We start from the raw sequence: 14,429 nt of genomic DNA on the forward strand, positions 1-14,429 counted from the left end.
GCTTGTCTTAAGACATTTGCTTTTCACAGAACCCTAAATACTGTTTCTATTGCAATATAACTAAATAGAAATACTGTAATAATGATTGAAGAGTGTATGTTGTCTTATTTTGTAATTACATTTATAAGTAGCCCTAGGCTGGTTTTGAGTTGAAATCATGTGCAGTGTTACCATTAAAAATAGCTGTTAACACAGTAGTTTCTTAGCAAACAGATTTATTTTGTGTGTGTATTTGTTATATAAAAAAAGAGGAGTTAAATGCTAAAAATGAAGTTTCAATGTAGAAATTGGCTGGATGTGTGTGACTTGTGTGGTCTTTATTGTCTTTTGCAATCTCTTTGCGCTTCTTCAAAGTGTACTTCATTAATCATCATGGATTCTTATTTGACTAATTGATGTGTGTTAGCCTCATTTCCTAAGAAAATGAGGCATATATAATTCCACCTGCCAATCCTGTTCTGCCCTCTTCTTCCCCTTTTCCTGTGTGCTGCACTACAAACTTTAATTGCCAATCCATTCCAGCTAAAAATTGATGGAGATGGAGGTATCAAAGTTGATTAAATTTCTATGAGTTACGAAAAATCTGGATAGATATATACATGCATGGTAGGGAAGAGACTTAAATTAGTGCCCAGCTGAGAGAAAAGCTGTGGTGTGAGTTTGGTGATGATTCCTTGCGGGATGCCTGGCTTGGAATGGGCCGTTCTTGCTGAGTCTGTTTGAGCTGGCGCTTACGGGGAGCGGGAGAGGCAGTGGGGCCGAGGTACTGGAACACACGGAAAGAGCAATAGGGCTATTGAAGTGCAGGGCACAGGTAAATTGTTGCTTGCTGCTGCTTGCTCTGGAACTCTCCTTTTTCCTGGTTCGCTCATGGAGCTTACTTTAAGTGAAGAGCCTCTGGATTTTAGCAAGTGTGCAGTAAAATAAGACTCTTCAGTTTTATTGTTCAAAAATAATTAGAAACTTTATGGCAGCTGAGAGAACTAAACAAGGTGTAACGCAGGGTGTTTTTTGGAAGTATTGGGAAGCAATAGATTCTTGAAATGTTACTTAAGCTAGTTGTTAGGGAAAACTGTCTCACTACGTACATGCTTGCACATATACGTAGAATTGTTTAGGTTGGAAAAGACCTTTAAGATCATCCAGTCCAACCATTAACCTAACACTACATGTACTAACTCAACGAATGTTTGCGGACAGTCATTTCAGACACGATTAAGCTGCTAGAATTTTTTCTGCTTATTCCCAATGAAAATGATCAAATATTACCAAAATAGTTTTAACGAGTGTATTTTGCGGGCTTAGAAATGAAAGTTAGATTTAACGTGCTTCTGAATGAATGGTGTATGCTGTGTGTGCTTACTGTATGACTTCAATTGAAAATTACCGCCTTCAGTAATTGCATTTGTATTATGTGCAGTGTTATTTCTCCAGGAGGAAAATAGCAGCTCTTCTGTAAATGCAAACTCCTTTGGGCTATCCAGCATGTCTGTATTGGTCTAGGTGCTATTCAGCTGCTTTCTTAAAGTGTAAAGGATACCTAGTGAGTTTGGTAGAACTAATCACAGGATCAGAATTAAGAATTGTCCTCTAAATCTTTTAAATTTAGACTACTTTTGAAATACTAAAAGCTTTTTCACTTTAGCAGGATTTAGATTTGTGTGATTCACATCTGGAATCTAGTAATTAACAGTACTGAACTCCACTAATAACACTGTATACTATTTAAGCAAGTCATTAGTACTGTTTTGGTGGTGTCACATTCTCCAGTAGCTAACAGTAGCATCAGCGAGCTGTAGGATGCAAGAACTTCCCATTTTAGCACTTTGAAAATACCTGTGGAATTATCAGCTTGACAGCATGCAGACTTATGCTTCGGATTGCAGCCTCTAAAAAGAAAGCTGCAATATTCAGATCTTGTCCGCTTTCACAAATTCTGTTTTGCGTGGCGTGCGGAGGACAAGACATGCACTTGTTCAGACTGCTTGTGCTGTTTTCAGTGGTAAGTTCATACGTACAGCCTTTTGTACTTAAGATACAGGTACCAGCAGCTTAAGCCAACACGCTACTTTCCTTGTTGGAAATAATGTTGTGTGCAGAAAATGACCTGGGAGCTGGCACGTGATACTTGACCCGCTTTAGGATTCGGCTTCAGTGGCTGACCAAAGACGTGCAGCAGTGGGCTGGGAGGTCTGCGTGGGCTGATTAGCTGATGCCTTGGCCGGAGTAGCTGAGCCTGGCGACAGGTGGGAGCCCAAAGAGAGAGGTCGGACAGACAGGTGGATGAATCCTTTGGCGATAGGTTATGACCGCAGAAGACAGGAAATGGCACGAAAGAGGGAACACGGCATGAGGGATGCAGTAGGCAGTCTGGAAGTTGTATCCAGCAGGTAATTTGGAGTCTGCAATAACCCATTCGTTTTCCAGTGGGTAATCTGCTGTAGAGGACTTACTGTTATATATCTAGTTTAGTTGGTAAGGGATGTTGAGCTGAAAATGTGGTTTAAAAATGAATAGGAGACAAGGATATCTGGATATGTCCAAAGCGATGTCTATTTTTAATATAATAGCACTCTATTTCATTTCTGTCTGTTAATATCAAAACTCTATGATGTGTATTGTGTACTTTCTTTCCCCTGCCCGCCCCCCCACCCCCCCCAACCCAAATACTGAATCGAATCAGGTTCAAAGAATGGTAGGAGTGCTGGGAGGATCAGGCGAGCGCAAGTGTGAGGATCGGGGTGTGCTGAGAGGCTGGGCTGTAGAGGTTGTCTGCCCGTCTTTCAGAAGCGGTGTGTTTCCTCTTTCAGTGAAGTGCTTTGTAGAATTACAGCCCCTGTCTGCAGACTTGATCTGACCAAGTGAAAACAAAAGACATACAGAAGCAGATTTCTCTAAATTTGAAATTCACTTTTTAATTTAATAATTCATTTTCAGCCTTTTTCCTATGCTTGTGGATTGTGGGTTTCTTTTGTTTTTTAAACCAAGTAATACTTGACATGGGAAAATAAACTTCTTACCCAGGACTTACGACATCAAAACAGGCAGATATTTTTCGGACGTAAAAGGTACAGCAAACTTTGTGATTAGAACGTCATTCGCTCTCAGTTAATTGGCAAATTGAAGGGACAAAATCAAAAGACCTTTTTGCCTAGGACATGAATATTTACAGATCATGTAATAGTAGAGGCTAAGCCCTTTGTAAACCGTTTTCTGTATTTGGGGGAAATGGAAAGGAACTAGAAAGAAAAGAAGTGTGGTGGTTTTGTTTGCAGTATAATGTATCTACATGTCAAAAAACAGATGATTTAATTTTTGAGTTTCTGAGGATTCAAATGTTTACATTGTCTCTTCATCTAGATTCAAGATCCAGCCTGTATTATGGCTGGCAGTGGGTCCAGATCAGGACCATCCAGTGGGTTTTCCATGAAATCACAGCTTCAAATCACTGGTAAGCCTTTTGAAAGGATCTGTCTTTTCTGATTAGAAATGTGAAAGTGTTTTTCCCACAATTAAATGGAAGGTTGCATCTCAGGAAGTTTTGAGTTGTACAAAACCCAAGAGAAGTTGCATGATAAAATTGATGGTGTTACACAATCATTACTTGGCAGAAATAGAGCTATTCAGGATTTTATCTAAAATGCATTTTGGAATTCTAGATTTTTGTTTTTTAAAAAAAAGGAATAATTCTTTCTGAATGCTATTAAATTGTACAGAACTGTCCTCTTTGAAATGTAATAATGTAATATGATACTGCTTTCAGTCATTAACACTTGACATAATACCAAATCTAACACTTTCTCCTAACAATCTTTTTAGGTCTCAAGCTAAGTGAACTGCTGTTCATTAAATTTGACTTACTGCTTCTCCCTTGTTACATGTTTTTACGGCCACCGTTGTAAAGGAGCTTTAATAAAAGTGTTGGTGAGAATATTACTGTAATTGATTGCATAGGAATGGATTTGCATGACATGCTTTGATTTTTTTGTAGTGCCCCACCAACAGAGCAGCTGTTGAAATTTAACTACCAAGTTTTCCTCAACTTTTGTTCTCTGACAATTTTTACTAAAGCATAAAAGCTGAAGCCTGGAAATGGGAGATCTGTGGATGTACACAGGTCTATGTTTAGAAGCATCGGGGTAAATTTTGTATCCTCAGTGTGGAAGAACTGTGGGTATATGCAGAAGTTTCACAGAGCTGATATTGTGGGGATGAAAAGAATTGTCAAAAATAGGTGGGAGAGCTTTAGACTAGAAGGGAGGTTGGAACTGAATAAGTTATACTGGCTCTAGCTGTCCCACTGAGATCACAAGCTTGTTTTTTCTCAGTAGGCCGTGAGACTTTAAGAGAAGTCTTGTCCCTATAGGTTCATATTGGAGAGAAGAACTGAGGAGGTGTGGAAGGAGGTCCACCCCCACATAGCTATGGAGAGCAGAGCTAAGGATTGAAGTGGTGATTGCTGTCTAAGGCTTGCTCCATTAAAGGCCTGTGACTTGCATAAAGAAAGTGAAGTTCAAGAAATGTCTTGGTGTTTAGAACTGAGACTGCTAAGACGTTTGAATGGTTCTTCATTTCTGTAGTTCAGCCACAGTCTGCAAGTACGCTGCTTTCTGCGCAAGCAGGCGTTACCTTTCTGTAGACATTTCTGTAAACAGCACCACCCATCTGCCCTACCCTCACCTTCCCGTTCTGCTGTCTTCATTAGTTTTAAATGAACTTTCAGGTTGCCTGGGTGAGTAAGAACCTTGAAAGTAGGTACAAGCCTGCTGATTTGCGCTGCCTCAGAGTAGGTCTTGATGCCTTTGAGATAGCTAGCGATGTTGGGGAGTGAGATGCTGTAGTACAGAAGTACTGGAGACATGAGGGGAAGGGAAGGGGAGTTATTTGTGAAAATTCATGGTAGCTAACTGAACTTAATTTCTGGAAGATGTCTGTAATATAGTTTCCCTTGGGAGCAGTGCAGAGCAGTTTATACTAAGCTACTTCTCTAAATCTCTGAAGGAGCACAGACTATAAAGGGAATCTAGGTAGATTAGCCATATGGGCTTGAATTAGTTATCCTTTTTTTTTAAGGATGCAGTGCAGCTGAGGTGGGTGATGAAAACACAGGAGACCAAATTGTTAGAACAGAGTGGAGTTCACTGGCCAACTGGAAATGATATCTTTGTCTTAAGTACTGTTTTGTGAGTTTAGTGTTGCCAAGGAATCCAAGAACACTCCTAATCCAAGAGTCAGATGTCGGGGATAGGCTCACACACACGCATGCTGCTTTGGCTAAATGGAGGCAACGCAGCCACGCTGTTTGGAAAGACAGGAGCGTTGCAGTCAATGATGTTGAATGTTTAAAAAAACCCAAACAAAAAAAAACCCAAACCAACCAAACAAATAAACACAACTCACCCTTTTCCTCCAAATTAAAGCTCTAGAGCTGCAAGTCCTGTCCAGGTTTTGCTGTTTCTAGAATGGCAGGTAGTTATTGGAACTCAGAGTTTGCCTTTAGTTAGCTTTTCTGTAAGCTTGCTTTGATACAGAAAACTTGACACTACGTTCTTTTTCTTAATGATGTTCTTTTCACCAGAAGTGGTGGCAGTTTTCCATGATTCCTTAATGAGAGACAGATCATGTTTGGAGCTTTTTAGCAAGCAAGTGTAATAAATGCCAAGAATTCTCTTGGCTGGTGACAGGCAGGAGGAGGTTGTAAAGGGTATTTTCTACTTTCAACACCTAAGTGCTTTTGTGGATCTAATACTGATTGTCACTAATTATAATGTCTGATGTTATAGAAGTACTGTTACATGTTTTAGGCATTTGTGTGAGCTATAGCATTGTATAAAATGATCTGGAATCCAAGAGCATTTTTGTCCATCTAATGTATTGGGTTTTTTTTTCTTGAGCATTATTGTCAGGCATCAGTGACCTGACGCGTGAAAACCAAAGCACACAACTGAAAAATATTATTTGATGTTGAAATCTTATTGAGTAAATTATTATTTTTCTCTTTCTTAACAGTTATTTCAGCAAAACTAAAAGAAAAAAATAAATGGTTTGGACCTAGCCCTTATGTGGAAGTCTCAGTAGATGGACAGTCGAAGAAGACAGAAAAATGCAACAATACAAATAGTCCGAAGTGGAAACAGCATCTTACAGTGTAGGTTTGATGATTGTTTTCCAATTTATTTGAGCTAAATGAATGCAATTGGCAGTGGACTTAAGGGTTGTGTTTTTATTTTAAGCAAGGCATTCAGTGTTACATGATATGAAGATATTTGTGTAGTTTTTGGAGCGAATATGCTACAGACTGGAATATGTATTTACAAACTATTGCATTATGTCCTGTGGAAAGGACCTAATGCTTATGGAGGAATGTATTCTGTGTTAATGTATGTGGCATACCAAAGGAACTTTAATGCTGCGAGTAGTAAGGAAAGCAAGGTAATCTAATATTAAAACTGACAGTCCCATGCACGTTTTTGTTGTCACGTTTAAGGTTGCAGTGTTTCAGAAATACCATGGCTGAAAAGTGTAGCTGTTCTTTGTGTACTATGCCATGGCACAGGTGGTTAGCTCTCTTGGGCATGTCTAAATTCAATCACAAGTACAAAATTCCTGATTAATTTGTGCCTTCAGAGTACAAAACTAACATTAGATTCAAGATGAACACAGCTGTGATGTTTGCTTGGCCCGGTATTTGTGTTGTGAGATGGTAGGAGCACAGAAAAAAAAATGATCTGCAGCTTCTGTAAAATTTAGTTTTCTCTTAAGAATGTGTCACGTGCAACATTGGGATAAAGGTCAGTCTTGTGCATGCACGTTTGCTTATGCTTAAATTCTAAATTATTATTCTTGGGGCACCTTGAACATTGCTGCCTGATGAAAACCTTTTTTGTAATTCAGGTGATTATGAAGTTTTAGTTGCTACTATTTACCTTACTTTCCATGGCAAAGAAATACTTTAAGAAAAAGAAAACCTTGTGCTTTACATGCATATCAGTGTGCAAGAGCAGAATTTTCAATTTTCATTTAGCTTTTAAAGCCTGCCTTTTTTCCTTTTTTTTTAATTGAAATGTGTGTGGCTTGCACTGTGCAAGTCCATGCAATAATGCGTGGGCAATTTTTGCTCTTGTTCGGTAAGCGCTGAACAGAGACGCCCAATGCGTATCAGCTTCACTGAAGATTACACTAAAGCTACGTGGAGCTTAGCGAGTTAATTGGTTTTTAGGAAATATTTTGACACGGCTGCTTACATTCAGATTCAGAATAAAAGGCAAAGTGCAATGGCTTCTGCAAATGGGTGTGGAGCATGGGTTCCTCTTCTAGGAGGCGGTCTGTTAGGTGGAGCTGCATATTCCGAAGGGATCGTCCGTGAAAGTCTGCACTTAGCAACCATATACAAGTGGAATTATCCACTGAGAAAATAAACAGTCATTTGTAATACTTGTTTTTCACAATTAAAATAATTTAAAAATATATAAATGCTAGAATGTTCTTTATGGAAAAGGATATCAGTATTAAAAATTATTTTTAAGTTGCTGTTAGGGATTTTTTTTTAAATGAAACAGAAATGTGTTCATACAATGTCAGCAGCTGATACTGACATCAATTTGTTTCTCTGTAAGGCTTCTCAAAACTCAAGGGAGCATGAGGGGCAGGTGAATATTTTGCCTCTAAGAGCAACTTTCTAGGAAAAAAAAAAGTTTTGAGTCCATTCTTAATTGTAGTATCAGCTATTTTGTGATGCTCATCTTTCTGCTGTTGTCCGAATACTTTCAAGAAGGAAAAAGAAAAATCGAGGCTTTTAGGTTTTTCTTACCACTGGGAGAGTTCCTTTATTCTCTCGGTATCTCATTATCCCTCTACAGAGGGAGGAAGACTAAGTAACTGCTGTGGCAGAAAGTGTTTCTGTTTCCTTGTGTTTCTTCTCCGGGAAGGGGCCTTCCCGGCGCGTAACGGCTGGCGTGGATGTGGGAGTGGAGGGCTGGCCGCGTTGGTAAGCCTTCGGCGAGAGCTTTCAGGTTTAGGGAGTGACTCTGCTGATGGCTTTCCCAGGAGCAGAGCTGTGCCTTCTGTGCCACAGGTTGACAAATGCAAAGTGCGTGTTTGGCAGAGGCTGCAGTATTGTGGTTTTATGACCTTACCAGCCCACGGGATTTTTCAGAGAGGACTTTGGCTCCTGTTTGGACTGCGCAGAGGCTTACACTGCCACTGTTTGGACTGTGCCTGCTCTCTGGAAGGTGTCTTTCCAGGTTGTAGAAGAACCATGCTTTGAATGAAGCTCAGATTTTTGTGTCGCTAAAGGAAAAAATTAAGAAAAGCCTCAGGGAAGTGAAAGGGGAGTAGAAATAAATGGTTGAATTCTTCTTTTAATTACTTGATTTGGAATGAAGAGAAACTGTTGTGATAGTTGGGTGCGTAAGGGGCTTTCCTGGTAGTAAACCTGGAGCCAGTTCTCCCAAGGACATAAATTAGCATGCTGTAGAAGTAATACATCCTGCTCCTGGAAATGGTGAGGGAGCTTTTAAATTGTTCAGCCATGGAAGATGTAGTGTGTTCTTCTGTTCTCAGTAAATGCATTGTGAAGCCAAAAGTATACTAGTAAAATGTTAAATAATTTTCTATATATTCCTGCTTCTTTGTCATAATATAAGTATGTGCCAGCTTATTAGGGGATCAGTCATCTTCTAAAAATACTTGAAATAATTTTTAGTATTTCTGAGGACTTCCCTTTTTTATGGGATGTCCTAAAATTTTCTGATAACCTCTTCAGAAAGCACATTGCTGTCTTCCCTCTCTGTGTGAAAAATTCTTGCATCAAGGTACTCCAGTGCTGAATGCTCATGAAATGTGAACCTGCAAGAATCCAGCTTTTTTTTTTTTTTCTAATCCTGGTTACACTCAGATGTTAATTGTGAGCTGGCAGTTTTTCTAGAGATATTTTCCTTAAGATAGTAATAATAAAAAATGTACTCAGTCTGTGATCAGTCTTGGAACAGTCCTGATTTATGTGACATATAAATGTGACTGCATACTAGAATGTGATAATTAGAAATGGTTTGATGTTACCACCATTATTTCTTTGTTTTTAAATAATTTTAAGTGACACTTGAAGTAGATTTCTCAGTTCACTCACTTCCCCTGCCAACAAATGCCCTTACGCAGTACTCAACTTTTTCTTTTCAGAATTGTCACTCCTGTAAGTAAATTAAACTTTCGAGTCTGGAGCCATCAAACATTGAAATCTGATGTCCTTCTGGGAAGTGCTGCTCTGGATATTCATGAGACTTTGAAATCGAACAGTATGAAACGTAAGTATAAGATTAACAATACTTTGGAATGCTGCAGAATTTGCCAGGAATTGTCTGTTAATGAATGCTGTGTGCAACTGTGTAGGTGGCCCTTAAGATTTCCTTTTGTTGCTACAAATTGCATTTATGAGTTTCCTCCTACTTTTTCAGTGTAAACTTTTTTTTGTTACACAGTCTGCTATGGTGTCATGGAAAACACGGTATTTTTCACTTTGCTAGTATGTGCGAGAGTGAGAGCCTAATTAAAAAAAAAGAGTTTCCTTTTATACAGCTTAAAAATGAAAACTCTATGTTCCTGGTGCTAGACCAGGAAACGTGTAAAGTTATTTTTGTTCTAAATAGTGTTACAGGGATATGTTGTATTACTTCGTGCATCTTAGAACTAGTTAGCCTTTAGGCAGTATGTGCATCCTATGAAGCTTGAAAGAGAAATACAGAATTCTACACACCCGCTACAGAATTTACGTTGCTACAGCATATAGCTCTGTGCTGTCATACTTATGTTCTGTCCTTTAAAGAAGCGTTTGCTTCCGGACTTTCAGATGTGGGCATTGTAAATGCAGCATGTTGATAGCAGTGTAATAAGCTGTTCTCCTGACAGTGTTGCTGTCCTGCTGAATCTGGGTGAAAATTACCTTGGGTAACTACATTGTTTTGTACAACACCAGATACCCTGCTGGAATTCACTGGATTTTGTTTCAAACCATTTTATCAAGAATGTTTATTTACAGTTATTTGCCCTGAAAATACCTTTGATCTGGGGATATGATGCAAAATCTTCGCATTCTAAATGTGAATGTTGATGTCATTAGATAAATGTGTAATATTTTAATCAGATAGAATTGTTATCTGCTCTGTATGAAGAATAAGGTGATTACATTTCCTAACTACAGGTTTTTGAGGACAGGTGTATTAATTGCTTCAGAAGTATGGGCAGAAATGTGAGACTCAATCTCTGCTGTAATGATAATACTTTCTTTAGGCAGCAACAAGTTTATGCTCCAATTTTTCCCTTTTTGTAGAAATAATAACTTCTAACTGACACCTGGAAACGATTAGTTTTACTACACAAAACATGAAATGTTATGGAGAGACAGAGCTGTAGTTCTGGGTTTTGTTTGGTTTTGGGTTTTTTTTTCCTCTTGATCACTGTGGTCTATGATTGGCTTCTTGAATAAAATGCACTTTTTTGTCATGTAGTAAGATAAACTCCCATTCTTTTCTGTTCTTTTTCAGTTGAGCAGGTAGTGGTGACGTTGCATCTTGTTGGTGACAGAGAACCAGCAGAAGTGGTAGGAGATTTGTCTGTCTGTCTAGATGGAATGCAGGTAGATCCTGAGCTCTTAACCAACGGTGATGCCTCAAGTACAAGAAGTAAGTAATTTTCAATTCAAATGTGCCTTCTACATTTATCTGCTATACAAACTTTTTTCTTTTTTCTGGAGGCTTTAACAAAATGTTTTAATAATCTCAATAACAGTGGTTTCTATAACATCCTGTTTTTAGAGACCAGAACTCTTACGCATTTTTTATTTGAGGTGGAGTCATAGTCCACAGTGAAGATTTTCAGCCTTACTGTAATGAAAATAAGATCAACATTTTTATTTTCTGGACTTTGGTAACTTACATCTAGCAATCCCAAACTTTAATGAAAGCCTCTAGCTTCTCTGAATGTTTAATAACATCATAAACAGGGGGAAAAAAAAAAGTTAGTTTGATCTTATAATAAGTATTCTGCTCACTAGCATTCATGGGTTCATATTTGTTTTACTTGAAGTATCTCATTTAAATAAATGTTTTCATAATTTTGTTCCCTGTGGAGTGCTGCAGAGAGGGATCTGCTGTGCTGTTCAGTTGGTGTCTTCAGTTTCACATAACTCGTGTGATTTTTGACTGAAAATCTTGAATACATGTAAAATGTGTAATTGCACTAAAATAAAAAGTAAGGGGTTTTAATTCCATTGGTGCAGGACAGGCAATGGAGCATTTTTGAGGGTATTGTACATTGCAAAGTAGAAATAGATAAGAGGTTATTTCTCCAGAAGGCAGCATTGGAGCTACTGTCTGCTGTAGCAACCAGCTAGGCAGTTAATGGGCAATTTTTAGGCTTCTCCTCTTTTTTTTTTTTTAAAAGGACTAGAGGAAGTTGCTTTGAGTTTCCATCTAAGTATCACAGGGAAATTCAATTAACATGCTAGCTTTGTAACCATTATTTCTTAAAGCTTTTAGTCCATCTTTCTTTGCATCTTGTTAAAAGGATCAATCACATGATCTGATGATGTGGGATTTTTTGGTAAACGAAAGCCAAATGCTGGGCTTGTGTGGGGCTTGTAGAGCAGTGTTGATAGACACACCTAGTGAAAGTCACAGACTTCCCTCTTATGCAGTACTTGGTTTTCATCTGTGCTTTCTTCCATTTCTTGAAATTCACCTCCTGGGAAAAAGATGCCAGTGAGTAGAAAAAAGCGTGCAGGTAGTGGAATTGAGTACTAGTGATAGTAAAGGCCCCAGCTGACATACCAAGCCAGAAGTTCAGCAGAGGGTTGCCAGATAATTGGGGGACTGCAGCACATGAGGAAAGGGTTGAATCTTGAAGTAGTCTAACACATTCTTATTGTACAGGCTAAAGGTACTTACAGGCAAATACATTGTTTATTGAGTAGCTTTTTAAATTAAGATTGCTGTTTCTGGGATCAAAATAATTTCCATGCACAGCCCACTAACAGCACATTATCATAAGCTGTTACACGACTACATCCTTGGCTTAGATCTGTACATAGTTCCCATCAGAATTGATAACTGATTTCTTTGTTAATGACATTTGTTTAATTCTATGGAAATAAAGTACTTGTGCTACCTACGTGAATGAGCAGTTCTGTGCTGCATATTCAAGCATTGCAAATGCTGGCACAAAAGGCAAATATTTCCACGCTGGCTGAATAAGCAGTTGCAAAATGTTTGCAAATCTGGGCTGAGCTGCTGTAATTCTTTGGAGTGCAGCCGTATTTTGTACCTGCTTGAATGGCTTTATGCTAAATAGTTTACAGAGAAAGGGGAGGGTCCAGGCTAGAGAGCCCCAGAAAGCAAAGCCCCTGCGGTGGCTTGCGAGCCAGCCAGAGAGAAGATTTTAGAGAAGTTGTTGCCCTTCCTGCTCTGCCTGTCATCCTTGAAAAGGGGGAGACTAGGAAAAGCCAGCTCCACTGGAAGAAGGGAGAACATTGCTTGATACTGCTACAAAGACAGGAGACAATGTTACTGAACTGTGTGTGTTTGGGAATATTCATGCAGTCAAATGACATCCTGCTGTATCTTCCATAAGGTGAAATTATTACAGTGGCAGTGTTTTTTTTTTAAAAAAAAAAGTATACACACACATATATACATTTTGCATGTCTCTATGTATAGTTTTGAAATGCGACAGTAGATAAGCAGCACATAGTGTATCACCTCCACATTTGAAAGAATGTGAGCATTAAAGACTGCTTCTTTTCTTGGAAATGATCCAGAATGTTGCTTATACTTCTGTTGTCTTTTTCTGGTATTTAAGGTCCTACACAGAGCGATAGCTCCAGAGTAAGGAATGATACACGGTAAGACTTCTCTTCTTTTTTTGTTTTTTATACTGCCTTTTAGTGTTTGCATTTTTGAAAGAGAAATTGTGTGTTTTATAAAGATGACAACTGAAAAATTTCTGAGTATGCCCTGCAACAGTATCTGTTCAAAGATCTGAGTATGTCCTAAACAAAAATACTGTACTGTTGTACAGTCACATCTTAAATTGTTTTCCATATGAGCCCCATCTTTTAGCTTCAGTTTGCCTCCATACCTGACCGATCTTTTGGTTTTTTTTCCCCTTTGGGTTCCTTATCCTTCTCCCAATGATTAACCAAAGTAAAATATTTAAAAAAAAAAAAAAAATCCCACTGGTGAGTAAATGGCACTGGTTATTTTTACTGTTTTGCTTTATAGCATGGAGGTATCAGAATTATATTTAGCTTTGCTAAGAAGATACCAAAAGCTGTCTAGCAGTTGCAGTGTTTTAAGGTCAGATATCAGATTAGGTACCCTGCTGCTTGGTGGGATAAAAGCGTGACTGTACTTGATGGTGGATTAACCTGCAGTGAGCACCATGCCACTTCAGTTAGTTCCCAGTACTACAAGTATTTTAAGGATCTGTACAATGCACAACACTCTTGGATGACATCTGGAGTAGCTCAGTTAAATTTCACTATTTTTTTTAATAGATTGTAACTCTCTTAGCTATGTTGTCTAAAGTCTTTCCATGAAAGTTTATTTTTGTTCTGTTTTGTTTTCATGCTCAGAAGAATGTTTCCATGTTTGGGCATTCAGAATGCCTGAGTGTGTAATAGCATGATGATGATAGTAATACAGCTGATTTCATTTTAGTACCAACCAGTGGGGTTTTTGGTGTTCATTAAAGGTCCATTGTGAGGATCACGTAAATGATCTGGAATATGGCTAGCACTGGTTATTGTTACATGTATAATGATGTTTTGATATGCATTGTTATACTTTAAGCCAACTAGTCAAATACACGACAGATACAAGGTTACACTTTTGGTTTTAATGTTCAAACAGCAGCAGTATGCTTTCTGGGACTGAGGAAAACCTAGGCTAAACTTCAGATCACGAATGATTTGTACATGCTTTCATAGTCATTTACTTTGGGATTGGTGTAGTGTGGTGTGAATTATGTGTACCACACCTGGTATAGAGCAAAAGTGTGTTTGACAATGATACTGAGGTCAAATGTACGTCACTGTACCTGATCCTCTATGAGTTGTGTTTTACTTAGGCTTACCTACTGGTTTTTATTTTGTGTACATTTAAAGGAATGTAATTTTACAGGTACTGGGCTGAAACGGTAACCTATGATTTTATTACTGATGGCCTATGTACTTGACCTGTCAATCCACTAGAATTTTAGTTGACAATCTTTTTTATTTTGCTCAACATATTCCAAAAATAAAATGCTTTAGAAGTAAAGACGTAGATACCTGTAGCTCTGCTTAAGGAGCTACAAATATATCAGAATAATACACTGCTAGAACTGTAGAGAATGGGTGAGTACTGCTAATTAGTTTCTTAATTCTTGTAAAGTTGAGA

General features: G+C 38.4%; 1 protein-coding gene across 3 annotated transcripts in view; it reads left to right on the plus strand.

Annotated features, from left to right (window-relative positions):
- The window catches only part of ITCH (itchy E3 ubiquitin protein ligase), a 64,514-nt gene that overhangs the window by 22,809 nt on the left and 27,276 nt on the right, over positions 1–14,429 (plus strand). For all 3 annotated transcript variants that reach the window (XM_075721436.1, XM_075721434.1, XM_075721435.1), the window contains exons 2-6: positions 3,361–3,451; positions 6,010–6,148; positions 9,178–9,302; positions 10,539–10,676; positions 12,850–12,892. In XM_075721436.1, coding sequence (XP_075577551.1) covers positions 3,382–3,451; positions 6,010–6,148; positions 9,178–9,302; positions 10,539–10,676; positions 12,850–12,892 — 515 coding nt within the window. In that variant the 5' untranslated portion in view covers positions 3,361–3,381. The remainder of the gene's footprint in view (positions 1–3,360; positions 3,452–6,009; positions 6,149–9,177; positions 9,303–10,538; positions 10,677–12,849; positions 12,893–14,429) is intronic.

The sequence above is a fragment of the Pelecanus crispus genome, chromosome 14 (assembly GCF_030463565.1).
Source record: "Pelecanus crispus isolate bPelCri1 chromosome 14, bPelCri1.pri, whole genome shotgun sequence".
NCBI lineage: Eukaryota > Metazoa > Chordata > Aves > Pelecaniformes > Pelecanidae > Pelecanus > Pelecanus crispus.